Raw genomic sequence first — 26,864 nt, 5'->3', positions numbered from 1 at the left:
GGAGCTCTTGAGAGCTGTCTGATGCCCAAGTCCATATGCTGTCCCCTGCCCAGCCCTGCTTCCTGGAACACTCAGCATCGTCTTTCTGGCAGGGACTGCTTTGGTGTGCTGGATTGTGAATGGTGCATGGTGGACAGTGATGGAAAGACGCACCTGGACAAATCCTACTGTGCACCCCAGAAAGAATGCTTCGGGGGGATCGTGGGAGCCAAAAGTCCTTACGTGGATGACATGGGAGCGATAGGTATGTTTGTTGGGAACCCGGAATGTTTTGATTCTTGAATACGTTTTGGTTTTGTTTTTTTTTTTTTTTTTTGGCCTCTACACTAGGACAAAACTCTTAAAAATGATCCTCTACCCTATTTTCGTGTTTCCTTTGCCAGTAGTTTTTAGTTACAAAACCAAGGCAGATCATTACCTCCAAAGCTGGCTAGATATTCTGTGCAGAGTAAGCAGCCATGGTTCCTGCCAAATTTTACAAGCCTGGAATTCGTTCCCATAAAGCTTGTTCTGAGAAACATCAGGCCTGGTTTCCGCGTGGCTGAACTGTGGCATTTGTTTGAATGTGAGTCCCAGCTGTCAGAAGAACAGAGCCAGCGATGGGTGGAGTGACCAGTGCGTGGCGGTCTCCTGCTGAGGCCCTCCCTCCCTTACGATGTTTGCAAAGCAGGAGTCTTGTGGCTCTAAATCCGTACTTAAGGTGTTGGGGTCAACAGAAGCCAGAGCTACCTAATGTGGTCTGAGTAGCTTAGGGTGAGGGACAGGGACCCTGTAGGGAGGAATATGTCTGGGATCAGGCCGCAAGACCTCAAAAATTCCACCTGCCTACCTCCACTAAGATTTTCTCCGTGTCTTTCTGGAGCTAGCTCAGGGTCCTAAAGCTTACCCGGCAGGTGAGCTACTAAACCTTTATTTTTTTTTTTTTAACATCTCCCCACATTAACCTGTCTGTAAAAGGAAAGCTCCTCCTAGGTGAGGAAGGGTCCTGAGCTCACATATTACCCCTGAACCAGGTGAGGACACAGTCGAAGTGACCTTGTTCTAAGACATCCCTTTATATGTCCACCTGCAGTCTCTTGCGTGGGGGTACAAATAGTGTTTTAAAGGGAATCCATAAGCTTTGAAATGTGATCTTTTTTAGGGGTCGTGTGACAGATCCATTGGCATAAAGGACACCATATACAATAAATCTGTGCTAAGAGGCTCGCGTTGCCCTCACCTCTGTACTACATGACTTCTCTTCCAAGAGGAGCCCACACCCTGGGGAGCAAGGCTCTTGGCCCTGGGCAGCCCATATTTAAGTGCTTCTCGTCTCCTCACTGGTTTTTTAGTAGTCCTTGCTGGGGGTGCTCTTGCTGGGCCGAGCAACCAACATGTCAGTTGAGAACCAGGGATTAAAGGAAGCCCCTACTCCCATGTTCTGGTGGGTTCTCTTTGACGCATTCAAGACTTAGAGTAGCTGCCCTTGTCTCCACCAAACCCTACCCTGGTCCTCACTTCCTGCCACACTTGGGAAATCGTTACGAGGGACATCTGTTTGTTTATTTGAACAAAGGTGATGAGGTGGTCACGTTGAACATGATTAAAAGTGCCCCCGTGGGTCCTGTGGCTGGAGGCATCATGGGCTGCATCATGGTCCTGGTCCTTGCTGTGTATGCCTACCGCCATCAGATTCATCGCCGGAGTCATCAGCACATGTCTCCTCTGGCTGCCCAAGGTGAGCTCCAAATGAATCCAAAGCTCCCCCAGGAGGCTGCAGCCTCCCCCGTGTCCTTCCAAAGCTGGAAGGACAGCAACCGATCACGCAAGCCGCTAAGCACTTAGAAGAACAGCACTGCGATTTCCGCTTCTGTGGAGTAGGATTCCCAAGTCCCCAAAGCCTCCTTTCCTCGTTTAGCCCATGGCTCATTCTTCAGTGTCTAAACCCTGCGAGTTTCATTTTGATTCCCCAGAAAAGCCCTAGATGCTCTCTCCTCTTCCGCAGCATTAGCCTACCACAGTCTGCCTCTGGAATAAGCCAGTCAGGGGAGCTGGGATGCTGAGTGAGAAGTTTGGTTCTTCCCTCAGCTCCGAAGTGCTGTCTCTGCTGTTCCAGACAGGTAGAGCAAAGATACCCCAGGCCACAATTGGCAAGACTGTGAATCCGTTCTATTGCTGCTGTTATTACGTACTGTGAATGAACACGTTCAAAGCAATAATCACATCTCTTAAATGAGAGAAGTAATTGAAGTCAGATACAAAATGAATAACCTGCAGTCATGATTTCCATACCAACAGTTAAATGTGGTATCTGTGCTGGTTTGCGAGGACAAAACGAACAGCCATCCCCAGCCTCCCTAAAAGCTGCCAGGGATATGTTAACCTGACCTTTATGGAGATAAGGCTCACTCACCATTCTTCCTGGACTTGGTCGGGAGCCACTTTGCTCAGCAATATGGGCAGGTTGACGTTGGACTGTTTCACTGTGGCCACAGTCCTGATGAGGGGGAAGGAGGGAAGATCTTGGGATAATGTTGCCTGATGGAGTAACAGGGCTAATCACAAAGCTCCTTCCCCCTGGTAAGATTTGGGTACCAGGATTTCCCCTTGATCAGGATGTGACTATCATCCAACGTAAACCTTATGCCTGGCCTTTGATAGGGTTTCGTAACCCCATTTCATCAGCACAGTCAGCCATGGCTTCAGACCCCTGCCTTCTGTTTCAGGTACATTAGTAGAGAATTAAAGATCCATTAGCCTCTATCAATTTATTTTCTCCTTTCTTCAGAAGTTAACCTCAGGTGCCTCTCTTGATTATTCACTTCTGGTCCTCCCTCTTCTGATTCCTGCTCCCTCCTCCTTAAAAATAAAATAAAATAAAATAGATGGGACATCAGTTTATTGTCCTCCAAGTTTGGACTCATTCTTGATGGAATGCTGTCAGCAGCCAGCAAACGAGCGCTCTGTAGGGTATTGAAGCGGGTGATTTTGTTTGATTAAATAGTCCTGTTTCTCTCTTTTTAATGATGGGTAGAAATGTCCGTGCGTATGTCCAGCCTGGAGAACGACAGAGACGAAAGGGATGATGAGAGCCGAGAGGACAGAGGCATCAGTGAGTACTGAAGCCGCCTCGCTGTGGAATGTGCCTGCAGGAGGCTAGCCCACACGAGACGCTCTTTCTTACATCCTTTTGGCTTATATTAGAATTTCAGAATCTTTGACATGACTGGGGCTTTTCCTCTCCCATTTTCATTAGGAATAAGCGTAGGTGCTTGCTTTGTTTTAGAAAAGTCTTAGAAGATTCCAGGATGTTCCTTTTTGCATGAAGTGCTTTGGCCTAAAACCCCTCACCCTACATTTTCTTTCTCCTCCTTCTTGCTTTCCAGCACAGTATTATTTCAGAAAGGCAATCATCGGGCGTACATTGTTTTAGTCCCTCGGAGAATTAAAATGTAGATACCTCGGGAGGGTGGTGGGGGAAGAGTATTTCTTTATCAAAATAGAGTTCCATTAGAGATACATACCTTGGTCTTCAACTCTATCTTCTTAATGCATGTTGGAGACCTGTAATCAGGGGGCCTCTCACTGCCGCTAATCCTCACAATTAAAAAAATTACTTATTCTCTCTCTCCAAAGAATAGCTCCCCCGAACGTGTGAATGAGCCTGCTCAGAGCAAATGTGCTTGATACAATAAGGATACTGGCATCAGAGTGACTAACTGCCCTTGCTTCCCGCAGTCAGCAATACTCGATTTATAGCTGCAGTCATCGAACGGCACGCACACAGCCCAGAAAGGAGGCGTCGCTACTGGGGTCGATCGGGAACAGAAAGCGATCACGGTAAGGTCTAGCTCCTTCTGAGGAACCCGGTGGGCTCCTGTGGGCCATTGCTCACACCCACGCTTCTCCCTCCTGTTCTGTGCTCAAATTAATTACTTTGACATAGTTTTCCAAAGGACACATTCCAACATGGCACGTTTATAGGAACCCTATAGTTTTGATTATGTCTCCGCACTCCCAGGCATAAGTGAGAGGACCTCTGGGCACACAGATTGCTTTCTAGGTGTTCTCCATGCATAAAGATTCACGTTGTCTAAATGGAACCCGCTTACCACTCCACTTGATCCTTGGTAATTGGCATCCTCGTTGGTCCTACTGCGCAGTGTTGTTAGTTGGCAAACACCAGCATCCTCAAGGGCGCTGTCAGTCATTACGCTTTGTATATGACAGGAGTCCATGCTTCCTTCTGGCATTCTCCGTCCTGACCTACAGCCTTGCCTGGAAGGTTCAGGGAAGGCTTCACCAAGGAGACAACAATTTTCATTGGGCCTAAAGGGTGATGAAAGAAAAGTTGGAGGCAAAGGATATTAGAGGCAAAGGGACTGGTGTATAGAGTTAATCATGGCGGTTGTATAAGGTGTATAAGCTCTAAGATGCTCAGAAAGGGTAGAGGTTGGATTGTGAAGAGACACTAAGGCTGAGCAGGCCGTGAATTAATCAAGTCCACATGCTGTATGGAAGACTTGGCCGCCACCTAGACACATGGCTTGGCCTCACAGAGAACCGCGGCCATGTTGTTGGGAGTGGCAGGAGTGTGGGGCCTTTCTTGTAATTGGAAGATCTTTTTATTTTTCATAGGGTTGTTTAATTTTCCAGAAATCTTTATTTTCTTCCCAGAATCAGGTCTTTTTTAAATGCATAGATAATGCATTTATACCTTTTTTGACTCTTCTTTCTCCACATCTACCCTGGAAAAAAAAAAAGGAGGGGGGATATCTTCAAACAGTGCGCTCCCACCCCTGTGCTAAAAAATGCACGAGTGGGTATTCATCAAGGAGACCAGTGCAGCCTTTTACATGAGAGCCAGTGATTCAAACTCCCTTTGGAAAACAGGAGAAGCCAAAACCCTGATTTGTAAATTGGAGGCTCCTAATTTGGGCTTTGAATGACATTGTTCCCAACAACTAAGTAGAAACTTCAGGTTTCTATGGAGAGTCAAAGTACAACTTAAATTTTTCAGTTTCTTTGACTTTCTGCTTTTTTTTCCCCCCTAAAAACCTTTGAACCTGCATAAATTCATTCTGCTAGGCAGTTCTGTGTCTCTTCTCCTTTGAATAATAAAACAGGTTTGAGGCTACTAAAGTTCAACAGAAATAATTTCTTATTCAGCAGAAATACTGAATCCTTTCTCTCTCTCTCTCTCTCTCTCTCTCTCTCTCCCCCCGGGTAGAAATTGCTTCAATATGAAATTGGAATTCTGAGTGACGTTTACGATGTTCCATTAGCTCTCCCATTGTCTTAGGAAAATGGCATATGAAGCAACAGCTTAGATAAAAGGAAGAGTGCAGTGTCAGTATCTGAAAGCTAAGGAATCTAGCTAAGGGCTTGCTTTCTTTCATTTTTCACAATAATTGGATCCCTGTTATCCCCAAGGAATGAAAAATAGTTTCTCATGCAGACAGAATGCAACACCAAAAGAAATGGAAAGCATTGACATGCCACATACTTCTGAATGCACCACAAAATCAATAGCATTTAACTGCATGTTGTCCTATCCCTGGGCCTGTATGGCAGGTCACTGAAAGCGGTGGCATCAAGTGCTCATGTCCCTGTGATGCCAAGAATAAGCCATAAGTCCACGTTACAACAAGGAAATCTAATTGAATTGTTTCGTCAGCACACTTCTTCCTCAGCTCTGTGTTCTTCTACTTGGTGAATGTATTGGGCACCTGCTCTTTGCTTAGCCCGGCGGAGGGACTGGTGAAGGGACGGCCTCGTTTCTGTAAGGCAGAGGGTATGGAGGAGCTTATAAGATAGGGTCAAGCACAGGGGCGCCTGGGTGGCTCAGTCGTTAAGCGTCTGCCTTCGGCTCAGGTCATGATCCCAGGGTCCTGGGATCGAGCCCCGCATCGGGCTCCCTGCTCAGCGGGAAGCCTGCTTCTCCCTCTCCCACTCCCCCTGCTTGTGTTCCCTCTCTCGCTGTGTCTCTCTCTCTCAAATAAATAAATAAAATCTTTAAAAAAAAAAAAAAAAAAAAAAAGATAGGATCAAGCACAGCTCACTGGGAGCCCCCCTCTCCCCGTCTCCCCAGGTTACGAGATCTTAGTGAGACTACTTTGGACCTTAGTGTCCTAATGATTAAAACAGGAAGAGAAACTTCTCCCTGGTGAAGTTGTAAGCATTAAATGCGATAACTTACGGCAGGCATGTTGAGCTCAGGGTTGACCTCCCCACCTCGGTACCCAATCTGCCCTCAAGGAATTTACAATCTAGCAGGAAACTGTAAATAAATGCATGTATTCATAAGACGGATAAAAAGCTGGCTATGACAGCTTCCTTAAAGGCCCAGAACAAAGCAGAAGATAGGGAGATAGTTCACTTTTATCAGCACGTACATCATGGACGTCCCCTGAGCGGGGAAGGTGGCATTGGTGCTGGCCCTTGAACTGGTAAAATCCTAGCCCCGTGGTTCTTTGCAACCCAGTGAGCGGGTTTCCACATGAGTCCTTGGGTCTGATACACAAAGGGGAAACTCAGAAGAATAAAATACATAAATATGTAAGTACTGAACAGACTAGACTTTCATGGTATGGTTTAGAATTGTGATAGTCCTAGAATTAAAACTGAATGTTACCAAGCCAAACTTGGAGACTCCAAGCTGCATTTTTATTTAGAAATGCAGTTGACCCTTGAACATCCTGGGCATAAGGGGCACCGACAGCAGAGTCAGAAATCCACGTATGACTTCTGACTCCCCAAATACTTAATGACTAGTAGTCTGCTGTTGACCGGAAGCCTTACCAATAACATAAACAGTGGATTAACACACATTTTGTATGTTACATGTATTATATACTGTATTCTTACAACGAAGTAAGCTAGAGAAAAGAAAATGTTAAGAAAATCATAAGAGAAAAATGCACTTACAGTACTGTCCTGTATTTTGGAAAACCGGCCTCTAAGTGGACCCACGTAGTTCAAACCCCTTTTGTTCAAGTGTCCGTGGTATTTCATGTGGCCAAGAGAGTTTTGTGTTTCAAAGGAATCTTATTTTAATTTCTCTATATTAAAAAAACGACTCCAGATAGGAGTCATTTTTTAAATTGACAAAAAATTTTTGTCAATATTCTAAGACCACTTAGAATGATTGTTTTTCAGCACTTGACTATTTCTTGTTATGCTCACAAGTAGTGATTTAAAAAATTACTCCCTGCTGATGCTTTTAAATCTGTATATGCTCTACCCATTATCTCTCCTGAAAATATCATGTTCTAATTATCAACTGGCTTATTTTTAAGTTAAAAACCACCAATGTATATTTGTTCCTTGTGAATTCGTGTGTTGGTTACTATTTCATTAGGAACTTTATGCAAATGTATATTAAGCCACATTTTTTTCTTTGTAAAAGGGAAATTTCCTCCTAGTGAAGCAAATTCCAAAAAGCTTAAAAGGCAAATACTGAGCCTTGAAAACCTGGTCAAAAACTACACAGTGCACCCTGAGACCATTTTCTAGAGGTGCACAGGTATTCTCCTGCAGTTATTCTCTGTGGCCACAAGGTGGAGAGTGAGTTGTCGTCCCCACCTCCCCCCTTCACCTCCCCACATAGGGACCTAACATCCCCAACCATCAAGAGAGGTTTCTCAGGAACCATCAGCTAAATATGTAAGCAGAATACCAAAGAGCAACAGCCTAATCTTGACTCTTCTGTTCTTAATGAACACCTGGCCTCCTTTCTGAAGCCTACTTTTTGCTTGAGGTCATCTTTGCAAAGACTTTACTGTGTGCACGTTTGGATAGTAAAGAAATCTTTCCTTTGAAAGTGTTTACTGATATCCTTTGTGTTTTCAGAAGAGCTTCCCCCTCCATGAGTCACACTGAGTCTGTCTTATTCATCACTGTTCCCAGCACTCAACAGAATTGCCTGGTGCTAAGTAAACACTCCATTTGTTAAGTGAGAGCATGTGTTTGGCTTTTTCCTCCTCCTCCACAGCTTGCTATCCCTCCCTCCAGATTTTTATTAATTATTGAGATAAGAGGAAGCCTGATTAACTTACAGAGGGGTTGAGCAATGTCCCCAGAGCAAGTGGTTCACTTTGGAAAAGCCTCTGCTAGGGGGGTTCCCATCAGAAAGCAAGAGCAGGAGAAATGGAGGTGCTCCTGAATTGCTTTGGGAACAGCTCTACCATCAGAACCACCCCGAGCCTATGACCAGCCAGGTTCAGGGCATCCCTGGACTCTTAAGTTGGAAGCCCTGGGCAGGGCCCAGTGAATCCTGGAGTGTCTTCATTATTAGGTGAGCCTGCAGAATGTCACACCAGATAAAGCCACAGATAACTCAAAAAATTAATGCCATTGCTTTGGGAGCATAGTAATGTGATTTTTGAAAAATGAAGTGTCTGCTTTGTGTGAGGCATTGTGTGGAATATTAGGAGTACAGAAATAAGAATTTGCCAATGGACAAGACAGCCCTAAAGTTTATTATATAGTAAAAATCTAAGAGAGAGATGTGCACAGAATGCCATTTAAACTCACAGAAGGGGCATCCGACTGCATGTGGGCTGAAGGCTGGGGTTTGGGTTGCTTCCCAGAGAAGACCTTTAAAAACTGAAGCCTGAAGCACAATAGCCAGACGGGGGGGGGGGGGGGGGGGGGTGAGCCAGGCAGAAGGCCTGTCACAAATGTGCAAATGAGTTAACAGTTACCATGGGCGCTTGTAAATGAGTAGAGATGGGAAGCCATTCAGGATATACTTGGAGGCAAGATAAAGACAGCCTAGCGTGAACGGCTGGCCAACAATAATCAACAAAGACACTGAGATTTTGCTGAAAGTGTATTTTCTCCTCAAGTCCCCTACGTGTGAAGCACATGGTAGCTTAAGCACACACAGCACTTTGTAGCTGGGGTTTCAGAGCCTGCTGTCCGGTCGTATGTTCCAGACCGAGCACTGCCCAAGCTGAGAAACTCATTGGGGCTCCTGATCCCGTACTCTTGAGGAAAGGCATCACTGTTTCCCCAGCTCCTGAACCTAGCCGCCCTCAACCTTGTCCAAGGATGTCAGCCCTCCTGGCATCTTCACCAGGCCAGGCCATTTGGCCACCACATTCTGCCTACTCTGCACCCCAGTGGTCCCTTGAAGCCAGCTACGTGTTCTTCTTAACACCGCTCCTGTCCCTTCAGGTCCTCACCATCTCCTGGGCCAGCACTCCAGCCTCCTGTCCTCTGAGCCTTGAGCCCTCCTTCCTTCTGTCCAGCCTCCTCGTTGCCACAAGGGATCCTCTTCAAGCACCTTATGTCATTGCCACCCTCCTACACCCCCTTGCCTGTTATCCTAAATCCCAGCTCCTAGCTCGACCAGCCTTCTTGATCTGGTCTGAGCCCGCGTGTCCAGCGGTGTCTCCTGCGTCTTTCTCCCCCATACCGAGCTTTTTTATCATCCCCCAAGCCCACCAGAGACTTTCAGGCTACTGTGTCTTTGTATTTGCTTATCTCCTGGCCTGCAGTACCTTTCCACCCCTCTCTTTACCTAATGAACACCTTCTCTCCCACGAGGCCTACCTTAAGTGTCCTCCTCAGGTATCCTCAGCCAAGGTAACCAGCTTTGGTATTCCTTTCGGTATGCCTCTGTTTTGTGTTGCCCCTTCTTGACTGTGGGCTTCTCAGGAGCTGGGGCCTCCCCTTTACCCCTTTTTCTGGCGAGCTCCCCCCGACCTGGCACGAAGAAGACACCCCGTGATGGTAGACCTGTACGTCAGTGAGCTCCTTCTCTTCGGCCCTGACTTCTCATGGCCGACACTCCTGCATTTCTGGCTAGACCTCTCCACAGACTCTCAAATCAAGATATCTGAAACAAAATTCATTGTCATTCCTGAGACTGGGGATCTCTGAGTCTTAGCATCCTGACTCCGAGTCACAGTCCCCTTTAACCACCTCTCAGCAGCCCCCCACAACCCCCTCACTTTTGATAGCTTACCAACTTCTCTTGTTTCCGTTCCTGAGATACTTTTAAATCTGTCCAGTCCCGTACCCCTAGTTTTAATTCTTAGTCTCTCATCTGGACTGTCAAAATAACCTCTTAACTGTCCCCCCCTTCCTTTTTATTCATTAAAAAAGCTGCCATCAGAACTCTCTTTGAAACACATAAACTGTCATGCTTTTTTTTAGTCTGCTCAAAATGTTCTACTGTTTCTCCATTTTCTCTGCTTCGCCATGGCCTTTATAATCTGACTGTAACTCCCTTTTCCACCTCCCTCCTGCCGCGTTCTCCAGCTACCTACTAGCACCCACCCTAGCCATGTGGTGCAGGAACGGCCTTGGGGTACCGCAGCCCTGTGGCCTGCCCTTCTGTCCCCTTGCTCCTATCCACCTACCAAACTCCTGCACATCCTTTAAAGCCCAACTAAAATAGGAGTTTTTCTGTGAACCTTTCTCATTCTTCAGCCGGAATTAGTTTATTCCGTGTTCTAGATTTCAGTTCTACCTCAACTATAGCTCTTACCATTGTCCGCAGTAGAATAAACCTAGCTTCACGAATATGTGTCTCCTGTTCGGTTGTGAAATCCTCAAGGAAAAGAGACATCTCTTATTCATGTTTCATCGCCTCCTTCTCTGGCCCCGTGATGGTCTTCTATCAATGAATAATTGAACAGATCCGTGCTCGTATTGGCTTTATTTCTCAAGCACTAGCTTTTAAGCTCCTTACACAGGGACCGGGTTTTCACCCTGGTGTCTCCTGCATTGCCTAACACAGTATCTTACACATGGTAGGTGCACAATAAATATTTGTTGAGTTGGACTGGCTTAAATAATTCTGTCATTTGAGAAATGTTTCACTGAAGACAGAGAACTGCCTTTCTCATTTTTGCACAGAGCATACATTTTCAACCACAAACTATTCCGGCTTGGCTGTGTGCAAGCACATCAATTTTGCAGCCACAAATGTGACTAGCGCTACCCATGGGTGAGTGCTGATTGATGCTAACCGTAGATGCAGTGGAAATATTAATGAGCTGTCACTTCTCAAAATTTTTAAAGGGGATTTTTGCAATATTTAAAAACATGCCAGGGTGCTTGGAATGGAATCCTTTGATCAGCAAGGCCATTTTCTTTTGAAACATGTATTACTTAGAATACCGAAAGAAATTAATCTTTAAATACAGTGAGCCAGCTTACACAGAGAATAGTTGATTCCTTTGCTGGTTGCTAGGGGTATATGTGGGGTTAGTATTTCATGGGGGTGGAACTTTGGGCAAGTTCATTAACCTCTCTGATCGTCGTCTCCCTCGCCTGTAAAAATAGATGTTAAACCACATGCCTTATTGGGGTGTGGGGGCCCCAGGACACTGGCACCTGCCGCGGAGCAGGTGTGTGGCTGATAGTAGCCGTTGTTTTTGTTCTCACTGTGTTGTGACGTCACATTCAGGCCTGTCCAAGCCCCGATTCCCCCTCCAACCCCCAACTCCATCCGAGTCCCATTACTTTTTTTTCTTCTGAAGCTGCCTTTTTTTTTTTTTTTTTTTCCTTTCTTTAAAATAAAATTAACAGTCCTAATCCTGATCTCCAGGAAAGGTGGAGGTGGATAGCTGCCAAATGTCAATGGTAGTTATCTATGGATCAGAGGGGAATGTGCGGTGATTTTAGTTTTTCTTTTGTTGATTTGGGAAAAGGCTGCTTGTATATATATATTTTTTCCTTATCTGTGCTCTCTCAGGTGTCTAAAACAGTTGTGGTTTTACCGCGTAATTGTGGAAAAAGAATGGCTAACAAAAGATGCCTTTGGAAATAAGTCACTTGCCCGTCTGCTGGCAGCCTGCAGATGCTGGCTGCCGGGTAACACACAGATAGGAACATGGCCCGGTGCCCTAGACATCTGAAGCCCCGGCTCCCTGCGTCTGGAAGCTCTCAGCTGCCTGTTCTGTTCCTTTTCTAGGTTACAGTACCATGAGCCCGCAGGAGGACAGTGAAAATCCCCCGTGCAACAATGACCCCCTGTCAGCGGGGGTCGACGTGGGAAACCACGATGAGGACTTGGATCTGGACGCGCCGCCCCAGACCGCTGCCCTCCTAAGTCACAAATTCCACCACCCGCGCCCCCACCACCCCGCGCTGCACCACAGCCACCACCTACAGGCGGCCGTGACGGTACACACTGTCGACGCGGAATGCTAACGCTCCCCTCACCCCCGCGGGAAGATGGGACCTGGGAGGCACAGAATGTTCTGGAGGGGGAGAAGAGCCAGCGTCAGAGACTCCGCCGCAAGAGAGCCCTCGCGCGCGCACGTGTGTGTGTGCACGTGCGTGTGTGTGCGTGCACGCGCGCCCCCGTGCTTCGTCCCGAGTGACTGAACTCCTTTCCTGCCCGTTCACCTGTTTCAAGAGGAGAGACAACAACAGACTCACACTCGTGAAAGTGCAAGGCCGGCTCCGAAACGGAGGGGAAGGAAGGCTGATTAATGAACCTGCCATCGTGCTAAGGGAATGGAACAGAAGGCAAACCTCCAAACAGAGAGACGAAACCTCTAAATGAAACACGGGGAACCTTCGTTAAGCTGAGCCAGAGGAATGTTCCAAGGAGCCAGAGACATTCGGCTCTCCTTAACTGGAAGAGAGAGAAATGTGCCCCGCCGGAGGCCGAGCGTGCGGCACATCCAGGGAGAAACGTGTGCTTTGAAGATGTCGCTTGGTTGCGTAGCGGTACCTAGATGCCACAGTCGCTCTCTGGAACTCCTGTCGAGCTCCAAATGATGCATCTCAAAATTTCTAAGTAAAGGATTATTTTTCTACTATTTATTGAACTTTCAAACATTCTCAGACTTTGGGGGAAAGAAAAGGAGACACATGAGAAATTTTCAGCAGTTATCCCCAGCTGTTTTGTGTGTGATGAAGTAGTTCTTTGAACTAAGGAGTTCTGTTATTTAACGGATACCATCCCACCGCCCCAGTCCACAAAATGGGAAAATGAAGAAATCTTTCTCTCTGACCTGTTTACATACATTTCCTTTAGAACATCGTTTTATGGAAACACATCTTTATTTGCAATGCAGTATTCTTTCTCTGTGTTTGACAGAGGTGGGGAGGACAGAGGAATCCAAAATGTTTTTAAAGAAATTTTAATGTTTCTTTTTAACTCCTTTCCACTCCCCGTACAATGCTTTTCTTAGATTTCTACAAAACCTAATGTCACAACCCCGGCCTTTCAGCTAAGGAGGGATGGATTTCTTCTCCTTGTGTTAGAGACTATAAATTTTTAAATGTCCCATTTTGACTGTGAGAATAGTGACTACATAAAGGAAGATGTTTTTAAGATTCGCGATTGGTTCTTAATTAAAGATTTCTTCTGATATCCTAGTTCTAAGCTGCTGCCAGTTATCCAAGAAGTTACCCACCAAACTGCTTTGTGATGTATACAGAGATAAATAAAATCTGGCTAATATAACATGGGGCATTGTAATTTTAAAGTAGTGTTCTAATTACAGTGATGTATTTTAGATTCACATTTTGTGATTCAAATATGTTATAAAGGCATTCTTGCACCGTGTGTGTGGTAAACCTCCGTTTATATGTAGTTGGAAAAAAAATTCACTGAATAATGTTTTAATGATAGGGTATTAATGATATAATGTAAAAAACAATTGGTCCTTCAGCCGTACAGAAAGTAAACTATATGCGTGCTATCAGGAAACCCCTTCATACTGTGTATAAATTTGCAGTCTAGTGAAATAAAATGTATGAACGGACAGTTTTAGTGTTTAATAGTGATTTGTTAATGTCTCCCTTCTTGTGCCTCAAGGCAAATTACATTCACTTTGTAACCTAGCAGATCAGTCACCAAACTGAAAGTAGGCCTCCCCTCGATGCTGCTGTCAACTTCAGGGGTTTCTGGACATCTCAAATATGCAAAAAATTTAAGAAAATAATGGGATAAAATTAAAAGCAAATGTTAAAAAATGTGTGGAACATAGTCCCTCCCTCCCCCCCTTGCTGAGCATCTACATTCATGTCAATAATAAAGAAATGGTTGTTCTTGAATTGCTGGAGAGAATGGGTGACTTTCCTGTCTTTCCAGAAAATTAAATCTCTCCATGGGATACCAATTTGTTTCCTGAGGTTGAGAACCTTTGCGTGATGACACTAGCTTCTTGATGGGGGGAAACTTGGGGTTTTCAAGAAAAGAATCACAAAACATAGAGGTTAATAAAATATGTTAGAGCCTACTCAGATGTAAGAACAGAAATGCATCTTGTGTCTTTTGTGATAAATATCTCCCCTGTCCTAAACTTAAGGGGAAAGTAATTGAATGCTTCTACCTGAAAAGAAAACAGAACTGTGTTTGACAGGCTCTCGAGAACATGGCACACAGATTTGCAAGGTTTTATCCTTCGAAGTTCCCTTTCGTCTACTCCCCCCAAGTGTTTTGTTTTGTTTTTTTAAGATTTTATTTATTTGACAGAGAGACAGCGAGAGAGGGAACACAAGCAGGGGGATTGGGAAAGGGAGAAGCAGGCTTCCCGTGGAGCAGGGAGCCCGATGCGGGGCTCGATCCCAGAACCCTGGGATCATGACCTGAGCCGAAGGCAGACGCTTAACAACTGAGCCACCCAGGCGCCCCCCAAGTGTTGTTTCAACGTTTGTTGTTCATGTTCTTGCTTTAAAGGACAATTTCATGTTTGGAAATTTCTATTACGGTGACTTATATTGGTGGCTCTTGCCCCCCCCCCCCCCCGCCCGTATAACGTTGCTTGTTAAACACGAGTCACCCCTGGAATCCTGGAGGGAGGTCCCAGCAATGACTTCTGGTTCACTAAGGCCCTCTTAATGCCTATAACTTAATGCTCGTATCAACGTTGACAAGTTTCAACAGCTAAGGGTGCTCCAGGTCACTTGATAAGCTAGAAAAGGGGAATTCCTCTTTGTGGCCCAAACAAAACAGGGTTCAGACCCATCTAGCCTCTCTCAAGTACGCGCTCATCTGCTTTTCTGACACATTTATTTTAGACATTTTGGAAAGTGCGGTTTTTCTTCCTCTGCCTCTTGATTTAATTTGCTCAACTAAGCTTTATTAATATTTTCATTTGAAAAATGTCAGGGACGCCTGGGTCGTTCAGTCGGTTAAGCGTCCGCCTTCGGCTCATGATTCCGGGGTCTTAGGATGGAGTCCCGCATCTGGCTCCCTGCTCAGCGGGGAGCCTGCTTCTCCCTCTGCCTGCTCCCCCTTCTTGTGCTCACTCTCTCTGACAAATAAATAAAATCTTTTTTAAAAGATGTCAGATTTACTCAGGTTTATTCTGCATGTCAGAGTGATATGTGGAAAGAAACCCTGGAAGATCACTTAAGCTCGTTTCCCTGCGGTGAAGGACTGCTCTAATGATTACTCTTTCAAGAAAAAAAAATATATATCTGGTAGAATAATCAAAATGGATCAGCCCAGTCTTATCTGTGCCATCTTTGGTCTGTTTCTGAAGAGAGGAGTGGTTTTCCTGGCTGAAATACAATGCCATATTCAGAATTTTTTCTGACTTTTCAGTAAAGAATATTAAGTTGAAAGATCTATTTCTATGGCTGTGATAAGATGCTCTGTTTAATAGCTAAGGTGTGTTTATCAGTATATATAGATCTATAGACATCTGAAATTGTTTAGGCTTTCCTCCAACCTCCCTCATTGTCCTACGTGGCTAATTAGGGCCTCTTCCCCCCTCCCTTTATTTCAGTGTTTCCTAACCTTTTTAAAAATTAATTACTGCCCCCCTCCTTAGGAGAAAATTTTGACTTAAATTCACCCTTACAAGAAGTTAAATACTAGCAGATAAGGTTTTGTTGGATGGGATGGAGCTTTGGAGGGCTACAAACCATTGTAATAATTTCTTCCTCCCCCAAGAATCCATTTCTTGATGTGATCTATATCTTTGTGCTTTGTGTGTGTGTGTGTGTGTGTGGTTTTATTTTCTCCCCAGCTTTATTGAGGTTTAATTGACAAAAAATTGTAAGATATTGGGGCACCTGGGTGGCTCAGTCGGTTAAACGTCCAACTCTTGGTTTCTGCTCAGGTCATGATCTCTAGGTCAGGCTCTGTGCTCAGCACATAGTCTGCTTGAGATTCTTTCCACCACCTCCTCCCTCCCCCTGTCTCTCTCTCTCTCTCAAATAAGATCATTACAATTGTTAAGATATTTAAAATCTACATCATGGTGATTTGATATATGTATTCATTGTGAAAAGATTTCCCCCATTAACACTTTCTTCATTGATTTATTTTTGGTGAGAACATTGAAGTTCTCTCTTCTACTCTTAGCAGATTCCAATTACACAATACAGTGTTGTCAACTATAGTCACCATGTTTTACATTAGATCCTCAGACTTTTTTCATCTTAGAGTGAAAGTTTGTACCCTTTTACCAACCTCTCCTTATTTCTCCTGCCCCTGTAGCCCCTGGCAGCCACTTTTCTACTCTCTTTCTAGTAGAAAAAAAAGAAAGAAAAAAAAGTATTCTATGTATAAGTGATACCATGCAGTATTTATATTTCTTTGGCTTATTTCACTTAAGCATAATGTCCTTAGGGCCCCTCCATGTTGTCACAAATGGTAGGATCTCCTTCTCATGGCTGAATGTTCATGCTTTTTGACCTACTTTACGTTAAGAGAAATATCTGCTCCTCTCACCTCCGCAAATCTCAATTTAAATACAACTTCTTTCATGACCAGGTTCCTTAACCCTTCTTACCACTCCTGTGCCTGATAAAAAGTGAGCTCTGCCCGTTCAAATCTTCTAAAGCTCCTCTCCACCAGTCATGAGCTTCTGGTTAGTCTTGGCTTGGATGTTAGCTGCGTTTTTGTATGAACTTTTTTATAGCCTCAACTAGACCCTAGCTTCCTAAGAGCAAGGACTATTATTGTTCTTTGTCGTGCTCATGGCACCATGCCCTGTGCTTTGCAGGGAGGGCCTTCGGTGTTGAAAAGATTAAATGTCTAGAGTGTCAACTGCAGCCATAATTACAGTTGACCCTTGAAAATCACAGAGGTGAGGGGCCCCGACTCCCCACACAGTCATTAGACTCCCCCAAAACTTAACTTTTTCTTTAAAGATTTTATTTATTTGAGAGCGAGAACAAGAGAGAGCACTAGTGGAGGGAGATGGAGAAGCAGACTTGCCGCGGAGCAGGGAGCCCGGTGTGGAGCTTGATCCCAGGAGCCTGAGATCATGACCTGAGCCGAAGATAGACGCTTAACCAACTGAGCCACCCAGGCGCCCCAGAACTTAAGTCTTAATAGCCTATTGTTGACCAGAAGCCTCACCAATAATGTAAACAATTGATTAACACATATTTTGTATATTTATCACATACCCTGTTATTACAATAAAGTAAGCTAGAGAAAAAAATATTAAGAAAATCATGAGAAAATAACATTTACAGTACTGTACTTTATCAAAAAAAATATGTAGGGGCACCTGGGTGGCTTAGTCGTTGGGCATCTGCCTTCAGCTCAGGTCATGATCCCAGGGTCCTGGGATCGAGCCCTGCATCGGGCTCCCTGCTCCATGGGAAGCCTGCTTCTCCCTCTCCCACTCCCCCTGCTTGTGTTCCCTCTCTCACTGTGTCTCTCTCTGTCAAATAAATAAATAAAATATTTAAAAATATATATATGTATAAGTGGACCCATGCAGTTCAAACCAGTGTTCAAGGGTCAACTGTAATTAGTTACAACGGATATTATACTATTTAAAGTAGTAGATGAAGTAAATTTATTTCTCCAAAATAAGTATTTGCTTAAACAATTAGTACATTTTTAATTAAGGTTTCTCATGATGAGAAATTTCAAGATCTACTCTCCTAGCTACTTCCAAATATACAATACAGTATTATTAACTATAGTCACCACACAGTACATTATATTCCCATGACTTATAACTGGAAATTTGTGCCTTTCGACCGCCTTCAATTTGCCCACCCTGCCACCCTCCTCAGACTCAGACAGCCACCAGTCTCTTCTCTATAACTGTGAACTTTGTTTTGGTTTTTTGTGCAACAGTTTTTAGTACATTGCGCTAACAAGTAGTACAATGTCCCATGTTTAGCAGTTGTTTAATGTTATCTCTGATATAAAAATCAACTTCCTGAGACAGTTCTGGTATATATGCCTTTAAAATTCTACCTAAATTTTAATAGTTTGTGTGACGTGTACCTACATCTAAGTGCAAAAATAATTCCTGTCGTGTAATTTAAATGTATACTTATCCAATACAGTTTTAAATGGCATTGATTTTGAAGGAGTCACGTTAATATGGAAGTGCTTCAGATCTCCTCCTCAGACTTCTTGCGTTTGTTTCACACTACTCTCGTTCTATTTCTGGGTGCTGCTTGATTAAAGTGTTTTATGTAACAATATACCCACCAGGATTACTGCCTTAGTTCCTACTTCGGTCTAGTGCTTTTGGAAAAAGAAAATTACATAACAAGAAGCTTGGCTCCCCTGCAAAATTATGTCCCTGACTTTCAAGCCTCCTTGGCAATCCTTTGTCCAGACCCAGTTTATTCTCTAGTACATTCTCCTCCAGTTCTGTTCCAGAACGTCTCCTCATCCCCCTGCCCTGTGCTCTGCCCTGCCACAGCGTCTCTACAGCTGCCTTCATTCTGCGCTGACATTTGGGTAGAAATCCCACAACTTTTACACCTTCCACGTCAAAATGGCTCTCAGACGTCACCCTCTCTGTTCTCAGAGGAAGGAATGTTCCAACTCCTTCCCGGATTTGCAAGCCCAACTTGCATCACAAATGCACATCCTCAGCTCCACTTGCCCAGTCGGTGCTCCTGAAACACGGCCTCATCCCCTCACCTACAAGTATAAAGCTTCCTTCACCTTGCTCTGCCCTCCGAGGACGGCGAGATGCTCTCACCCGCCTCTCTGGGCCACAGTCACCAAGTTGCAGTGTTCCCCCAAGCTCTGGCCGGCCTCTCCTGCTGAGCCCCGGATGCAAACCCCACTCCCCCGCACCGCCCCACCTCCCACCCACCGCGGGCTCCTTCTTTGCTGGGACTTCAGCCAGAAGCTACAGAGGCACCCTCCTCCCCAGGCGGCGCTGAGCCTCCATGCGCCATCTCTTTTTTCCCCAAACCTCGATCCCCTGTCCAGTTGCCTGTGAGATGTGCCCCATGGGTGCTTCGCGGGCAGTCGCAACAACGGGCATCCCACCAGCCCTGCCCTGCTCCCAGTTGCTGTCCTTTCTCACCTGGGCGACCACAGCGGCTTCCCCGCTATTCTCCCTGCTCCCTTCTGCCCCATCCAGTTCACTCTCCAGGCCGACGTCCACCTAATCTTAGTTTCCAGGGAAATTCCATGTACCATAAAATTAGCCATTTTGAAGTATACAATTCAGTGGCATTTGGCGCATTCAAAATGTTATGCAACCATCACTTCCATCTAGTTCCGACGTATTTTTGCCACCTCAGAGGGAAACCTTATACCCATGAAGCAGTCACTCCCCATTCCCCCTTTTCCTTTGCCCTTAGAACCACCGATCGACTTTCTGTAGATTTCTGTGGATTTACCTAATCTGGACATTTCTTTTTTTTTTAAGATTTTATTTATTTGAGAGAGAGAATGCACACAGAGGGAAAGGCAAAGGGAGAAGTCTAGACTCCCCACTAAGCAGAGAGCGCGACATGGGGCTTGATTCCAGGACCCTGAGATCAGGCTCCAAGCTGAAGGCTGAGGCATAATGGACTGAGCCACCCAGGTGCCCCTAATCTGGACATTTCATGTAAATACAATAGGTGACCTTGTGTGCCTGGCTTCTTAGCATAATGCTTTCGAGGTTCTTCCATAATGTAGCATGTATCCGTATGTGATCCCTTCTTGTGGCTGAGTACTATTCCATTATAGCAATATACCACCTTTTGTTTATCCATTCATCATTTGATGGAGGTTTGGGTTTTTTCCACCTTTTGACAATTGCATATAGCACTGCTTTGAGTGTTTGTATATGAGTGCTTGTTTGAATACTAATTTTTAATACTTTTGGATAAATCCCTAGGAGTTGGATTGCGTGGTCACGTGGTGATTCTATGTTATACATTCTGAAGAACTGCCAGACTGTTTTCTAGAGTGGCTGTGCCATTTTACATTCCCACCAGCAATGTACAAGAGTTCCAATTTCTCTGCTTCCTTGCCAACACTTATTTTCCTTTTTCAAAAAAAAAAAAATTATAGTCATCCCAGTGGGTCTGAAGTATTATTATCTCATTGTAGCAGAGCAATCTTATTTTTAATGTAAAATTAAAACCTGCTGCTTGCTTAACCCACTTTCACCTTTTCCCATTGCCCCACTCTCCTTCTGCCCTTAGGATAAAGTCAGCCTAACCCCAGTCTCTTCATTCCCGCTGTCTTCTCTTCAGTTCTCGAATACGCCTTGCCGGAGTCCACCTCAGGGACCGTCCCTGCTCTGCTCACTCTGCCCGGCCCTTCCTCTCGCAGCCTACCCCTCCCAGCCCCACCACTGCCCTGGGTGACTCCTCTTTCTCCTCCAGATCTCAGCCTCAAGGCCACTTCCTCCGAGACTACCCACCGGCATTTAGCTTCCACGGTTGCGGGGAAAATGTGATTTAAGCCCAAAACTGGCTTGGGCTGCTTCTGCCTGCTAACAGAGAGGGTGGCGTGATCCTTCCTGGGAAAACCCATCTTTATACAGGCCCTTATACTTACAGATGAACAACTCTGAGTCCCCTGCCAGGTTTGCTGCGCCGCGAAAGGATGAGACTCTTCATCCTCTAAAATCGATCTGCATCAGAAGCTGGGGTAGAGGGTGCTTCTGAAGGGGCTTGGAAAGCAAGAAGCGGGGGACACGTGGGGAGTCTTGAGGCCGGAGGAAGACACCAGACGTTAAAGGCCCGGCACCCACAGGGAAACGTGACCAGGGAGAGCAGCGCCGGGCGCCAGGTGGCAAGGAGGCTAAGGGAGCGGCGGATGTGGGTTTGTCTGGCTGTTCCGCGTGCACCTGCACTTCCCCTGGCCTTCACTGAAGACGCACGGAAACGAGCCCTGAGTGAGTGACTTCAGAGGAAATCAAGGGGAATGAACCAAGGGCGATGGGCCAGGAACGGAAGACTGCAGTCTGCAGAGTAAGAGGCCAGTGACGCAGCTCAGCGAACGAAAGAAACCTCAGGGCTGGAGGCCGCAGAAGCTCTGGAATCCACCGGCGTCTTGGGAAGGCACTGCATTAACTACAGGGCGCGGGATAAAAGCTCCAAGCCACTTTTATTTCAATCCCCAGAACAGTTGGGGCTCAGCCACATGTGGGTATTTCACAGCAGCTCGTGTGACACGTCTCCTCCTTTGCTGTCATCACACAGAGTTATTTGTTTTATGTCTGCCTTCCCACCAGGCTAAGCGTGGGGCAGTCGGGGGGTGTCTGTCTGTCTGCCTGCTGCATCCCGGTGCCTCTCTCAAGCAGGCACAGAAAGATATTTGCTGAGTGAATAAACTTATTTCTAACCAGAATTTGAGGTGGGTTAGGAAAGGAATAAAAGATACTAAAATGGGGTAATTTCATGTTTTTTATTTCTCTCCCCTTCACTGGAAATAGAGCAAAAAAGATAATTGGAAAATCCAGATGCTTAAAATTATAGGAATAAGTTTCTTTGCTAAAAGATTGGAAGAGGTTGGAATTGCCTTATCAGAATGTCCCATAAGCACATCAAAAGCAACCTGTCAACTATAAAAATATCAGAAGGAAGTAAAACCTTGTGTTCATGACCTTGGCATAAGGAAGGCTTTCTTAGACAAGGCCCACTGAAAAAGCGAAAGTTTTTTCAGAGGTTGGTATAATTTAAAAATCTCTGTACTATAAAAGTAACCAAAAAAAAAAAAAAAAAACCTTAATTGCTAAAATAGAACAAAGGCTTGGCACTGACAGTAATATGTATTAAACCTAATGTATTAATAAGAATGAATAATCTAATTAAACTATGAAGCAAAGAAGAAATTACCCAATACAAACTTAAGCCAGTTCCTCTTCAGCAAAAAGAAGATACAAATAGCCAGTGATCATAGGAAGAAATGTTCAGTGTTTCTAGAATTAATAAAGTACAAATTAAAATGAGGTTAAAGTTTTTCACCCATAAATTGCAAAACTTTCCAAGTTGTATAACACTCTAAGCATTGGTGGGAGCGTGTACATTGGGATAGCTACTTTGGCAAATCTACTGACATTTAAATGCACACACCCTCGATTTCACTTCCCCACATGTATCCTATAGAAACACATGTGCATAAGGAAACGTGACAAATATGTTTACAGAAATATTTGTTGAAATGGAAAGAATTGGAAAACATCTCACTAATGACTCAAGAGTGGAATATGTGTATTATGAAATACTATGCAGTTGTTTTAAAAACAAGGTGGATCCCTGTGCATGAACAGGGTTGTATCGACAAGACATATTGTTGAGTAAAAGAAAGCAAGTTGCCAAGACGTACATATAATGTTATACCTGCTCTTTACAAAACACAACAGAGGGCACCTGTGTGGCTCAGTCGTTAGGCATCTGCCTTCAGCTCAGGTCACGATCCCAGGGTCCTGGCATCGAGTCCAGCATTGAGCTCCTTGCTCAGCCGAGAGTCTGCTTCTCTCTCTGCCTCTGCTGCGCCCCCTGCTCATGCTCGCTCTCTCTCTCAAATAAATTTTAAAAAATATATTTAAAAAACACAACAGATTCCAACAAATTATCTCCAGGTGGAGGGAGAAAGGCGTGACATTGACCAAAGGACGTTAGACTTCTTATGTATAACATTCCAAATTTTTGCAAGGCAAATGTAACTGCATACTGTTTGTATTTTACAGTAATTTTAAATTAAATGCATAACAGGAAGACACTCCAGGGCAATAAGAAGAGAGGAACTAGTGATATACTAAGCAGAAGAAGCCAGACACTAAAGAGTGCTTTCCAAGTAAATCTACAGAGATGAAGTTGTGCATGGATAAATCCATGAAGATGAAGAACAAGCAAAACTATTCTATAGGGGGAACAAAAACCAAAGCTGTGGTTCTTCTGAGCGTGGTGGAGAGAAACCAGTGAGGGGCACTAGGGTGATGGAAAGATGGGGCTCCTGTGGATGAATCCATTGTGAAAATTGGACAGTTGGGATCAGTGCATTTCAATGTCTGTAAGTTGACCTCAAGAAATGAAATGAATAAAATTGTCTAGCTTTGTGTCTGTCATGATACAATGTTTGAAATTTTCATTTTGTCCCAAGTTAACCTGATGCATTCTTCCTTGAAACACACTCATCCTCGCTTTCCCATCTCCGCCATCCTCCCCTTGGTGACGTCACCCAAGCCCAGCTCACACTCTGCAAGAGGATGGCCAGGTGACTCTGGCCACACAGCACGGTTTGAGGAGGAGGGGAGTGTGTCCCATTTGTTAAATGTGGCTGGTGGGCAGGTGTTTTATTTGTGGAGAATGTGTGTTGTGAGTACAGCGTGGCCAGCCCCACGAAGGGGACAGCGGAGGGGAATCGTGAGTCATCTACCGTGCTACCTGATCAGTATGTTTCGTGTTCAGGAGTCGGTTTACAAAGATGGGAAGCAGAATAGATGCATAGGAAAAGGATACCAGTTCAGCTTTTTAATTATGGAAAAGTTGGAAAGGGGAAAGAAACAAAGCAAATGGGCATGTGCTCTTGAGAGAGAAAAATGTGGCCTGAGAGTGGTTGTTCTCTGCTGGCCTCCAAAGGGCCTTCTCTTCAGATCTAACAGGGAGGGGCACTCATATTTTGAATTTCAGCAAAGATGGGAGCTAGGCTGGAAAGGGGGGTGGAGCTGGTGACTGGTATTCCTAACAAGGAAGACGTACTTCCCACCAAATGAATGAAGGGAAGATTTAAAAGGTTAAATACTTGGGGGTTGTGATGAGGATTTAATGAATGATTGCACTGGGAAAAATACCTGGTGTTAAATAGCAGGCATAAATGTTATCTAGAAGGAATGACAGCAGCTACAGCAGTAATAACATGAAGCAAACTGAAATTCAGACTATTTTGGCTTTTTGCAAATATGTCTTAGTTAATTTTAGTTTTAAGAACTTCACCCTATCTCAGTTGGAAGAAAAAGCGAAGAGAGAAAATAGAACATTTTTACAAGTTGGTCCAGATTGATAGGGGATGTGGTAGTTTCCTCCTTTGGGTTAGAGACGGAGGGTGTGGCCAGCCGGGAGACTCAACCAGTCCCTGATGTGGGGGAGGCTGGGCCAGGTGGTGAAATAGCGTCAAGACAAGAGGCTGAGGGAAGCACGGAGGCCAAAGCACCTTTGCACCAGGACCATCCAAGTTTTAGGCCAAAGCTGAACTATGGGTTCTTCTCCCCCACTCCTCAAGGTCTCCTAAATCTCATCCATTAATGGTTGGACCGGCTGATCTTCCATGTTGGAGGACTAGGTCCAAATTGTTGTACTTTTTTATATATAAAAAACATTTTTAGGGGCGCCTGGGTGGCTTAGTGGGTTAAGCATCTACCTTTGGCTCAGGTCCTGATCTCAGTGTCCTGGGATCGAGCCCCGCCTCAGTCTCCCTGCTCAGTGGGGAGTCTGCTTCTCCCTCTCCCTCTGCCCCTCCCTCCGCTCATGCTCATGCTCGCTCCCAAATAAATTTTTTTTTAAAAATCTTTAAAAAGTATTTTTATTAAGATAAAATACATACGAGATTTGCCATTTTAAGCACAGTAAGTGTAGAATTCAGTGGCATGAAGTATATCTACAGTGTTGTGCAAGCATCACCACGATCTGTTTCCAAAACTTTTCATCGCCCCAAGATGTGGGTACTTTTTACCTCCCCTGACTTGAGAAATGATGTTAGAATGGGCTAGAAGTATAGATTAGACATAATCTAGACATAATCTCCAATCACTTCATTTGTATAGATCAGGAAATCAATATTCATAAAAGGTTTTTTATTCAAGGCCACAAAACTAGATGATGGCAAGGCTGAAACTCAAATCCAGTTTCTTGATTCCTAGTCAAGAGCTCAGTGCCCAGAGAGGTGTTTCTACCATACACCTTACTTATTCTGCTTCCACTGCTTCTAGCTACCCAGATTAATGAGTCTATTGCAGAGGTCGTAATGTTAAATACTTGCCAGAACCTATAGGCTCAAGATAGACATTCAAGAGGTGTTTCTTGGATAAGGGAATTAATAAATCTGACAACGTGAAGAGGTTAATAAATCTTCCCAGCTAACCTAGAACAGCCGAGGGCGCCTGGGTGGCTCATTCGGTTAAGTGTCTGACTCTTGATTTCAGCTCAGGTCATTATCCCAGGGTGGTGAGATAGATCCCCACCTGGGGCTCCCTGCTGAGACAGGATCCTGCTTAAGATTCTCTCTCTTCTTCTGCCCCTCCCCTACCTCCCACTCACACATACATACGAACTCGCTCTCATAAATAAATAAATAAATAAATAAATAAGCAAACAAACCAGAGCAGCTGACTTTAACATTATTCCATATAGATAGCCAGTTTTTATTTATTTTTTTTTTAAAGATTTTATTTATTTATTTGAGAGAGAGAATGAGATAGAGAGAGCATGAGAGGGTCAGAGGGAGAAGCAGACTCCCTGCTGAGCAGGGAGCCCGATGCGGGACTCGATCCCGGGACTCCAGGGTCATGACCTGAGCCGAAGGCAGTTGCTTAACCAACTGAGCCACCCAGGCGCCCTAGATAGCCAGTTTTTAGATTTAGATTTAAATTTGTATGTGAAATGTCTTAATAGTCAACATTATATGGTAAAAAATACGTTTGGAGCCCACAGTCATTATTCAGACCGCTGCACCTCCAGAAATCCAGGTGTGCTGTGTAAGAACCACCAGAGAAATATGAGTCCCTAGTAGCATGGAGTAGACACTGGATAGCTTTTTTATTGGATTAGTGAGTAAATACATCATGAATTCACTCCACCACATTTTCTCCATAGGTTTGAACACTGGAGGTAGTCAAGAAAAGCCTATAGAAAAAATTCTTGTGTTCAATAGGAAATTGACAGTCAAGTTACTTACTTATTCATTCATTGACTTATTGATTCACAAATACATTGACTATATATTGTGTACCAGGCCCCGTGCTAGATATTGGATATACAGAGAACACAAATCCACAGCCTTTGCCTTCCAGAAACTCACAAGCTCATGTCAATAATATGTCAAGCTCGTAACTATACTAAATGTTATAACTGTTATCCGAAGGTTGGTGCTCAGTGCAAGTATAATGCAAGTGCACAGGTGGGAAGTGTTGAGGGGCTCAGGGGAAGGTTCAAGTGATAGAAAAAACTAGGAATAGTTTACCAGTGACAGATGAAAAAGGGGGTGGTTGTGTAGATGGTGATTATTACTCCACAATTCTACCCTCCTCTTATCTGTATTAGAATGGATGCTGTTCAGGAGTGGTGATGAGCCTCGTTGTTCAATTAACGTTTACTACACTTCCCTTAAGCTACAGATATCTTTAAAACCTTATGTTATCGTCTCCCTTTTAGTGACTAAAAGTACTAACTACAGAAGTTCATCAAGATTTATTTACAAGGATATATACTATTGTATTATCTCATTTTTAAATTTTTATTTATTTATTTATTATGTTATGTTAATCACCATACATTACATCATTAGTTTTTGATGTAGTGTTCCATGATTCATTGTTTGCGTATAACACCCAGTGCTCCATTCAATATGTGCCCTCTTTAATACCCATCACCAGGCTAACCCATCCCCCCACTCCACTCCCCTCTAGAACCCTCAGTTTGTTTCTCAGAGTCCATAGTCTCTCATGGTTCATCTCCCCCTCCGATTTCCCCCCCTTCATTTTTCCCTTCCTGCTATCTTCTTTTTTTTTTTTTTTTTTTTTTTTTTT

At 44.4% G+C, this 26,864-nt stretch overlaps 1 protein-coding gene across 2 annotated transcripts in view; it reads left to right on the top strand.

Annotated features, from left to right (window-relative positions):
• Positions 1-13,902, top strand: part of CACHD1 (cache domain containing 1) — a 201,549-nt gene extending 187,647 nt beyond the window's left edge. For both annotated transcript variants that reach the window (XM_032427280.1, XM_032427289.1), the window contains 5 exons: positions 93-244; positions 1,556-1,717; positions 3,014-3,091; positions 3,718-3,819; positions 11,909-13,902. In XM_032427280.1, the coding sequence (XP_032283171.1) occupies positions 93-244; positions 1,556-1,717; positions 3,014-3,091; positions 3,718-3,819; positions 11,909-12,147 (733 nt within the window). In that variant the 3' untranslated portion in view covers positions 12,148-13,902. The remainder of the gene's footprint in view (positions 1-92; positions 245-1,555; positions 1,718-3,013; positions 3,092-3,717; positions 3,820-11,908) is intronic.
• Positions 13,903-26,864: the final 12,962 nt, after the last annotated feature.

Source organism: Phoca vitulina, unplaced genomic scaffold, assembly GCF_004348235.1.
Source record: "Phoca vitulina isolate PV1807 unplaced genomic scaffold, GSC_HSeal_1.0 scaffold2, whole genome shotgun sequence".
NCBI classification, from domain to species: domain Eukaryota; kingdom Metazoa; phylum Chordata; class Mammalia; order Carnivora; family Phocidae; genus Phoca; species Phoca vitulina.
Note: the sequence above shows the minus strand (reverse complement) of the source record. Positions and strands in the feature narration are given on the sequence as shown.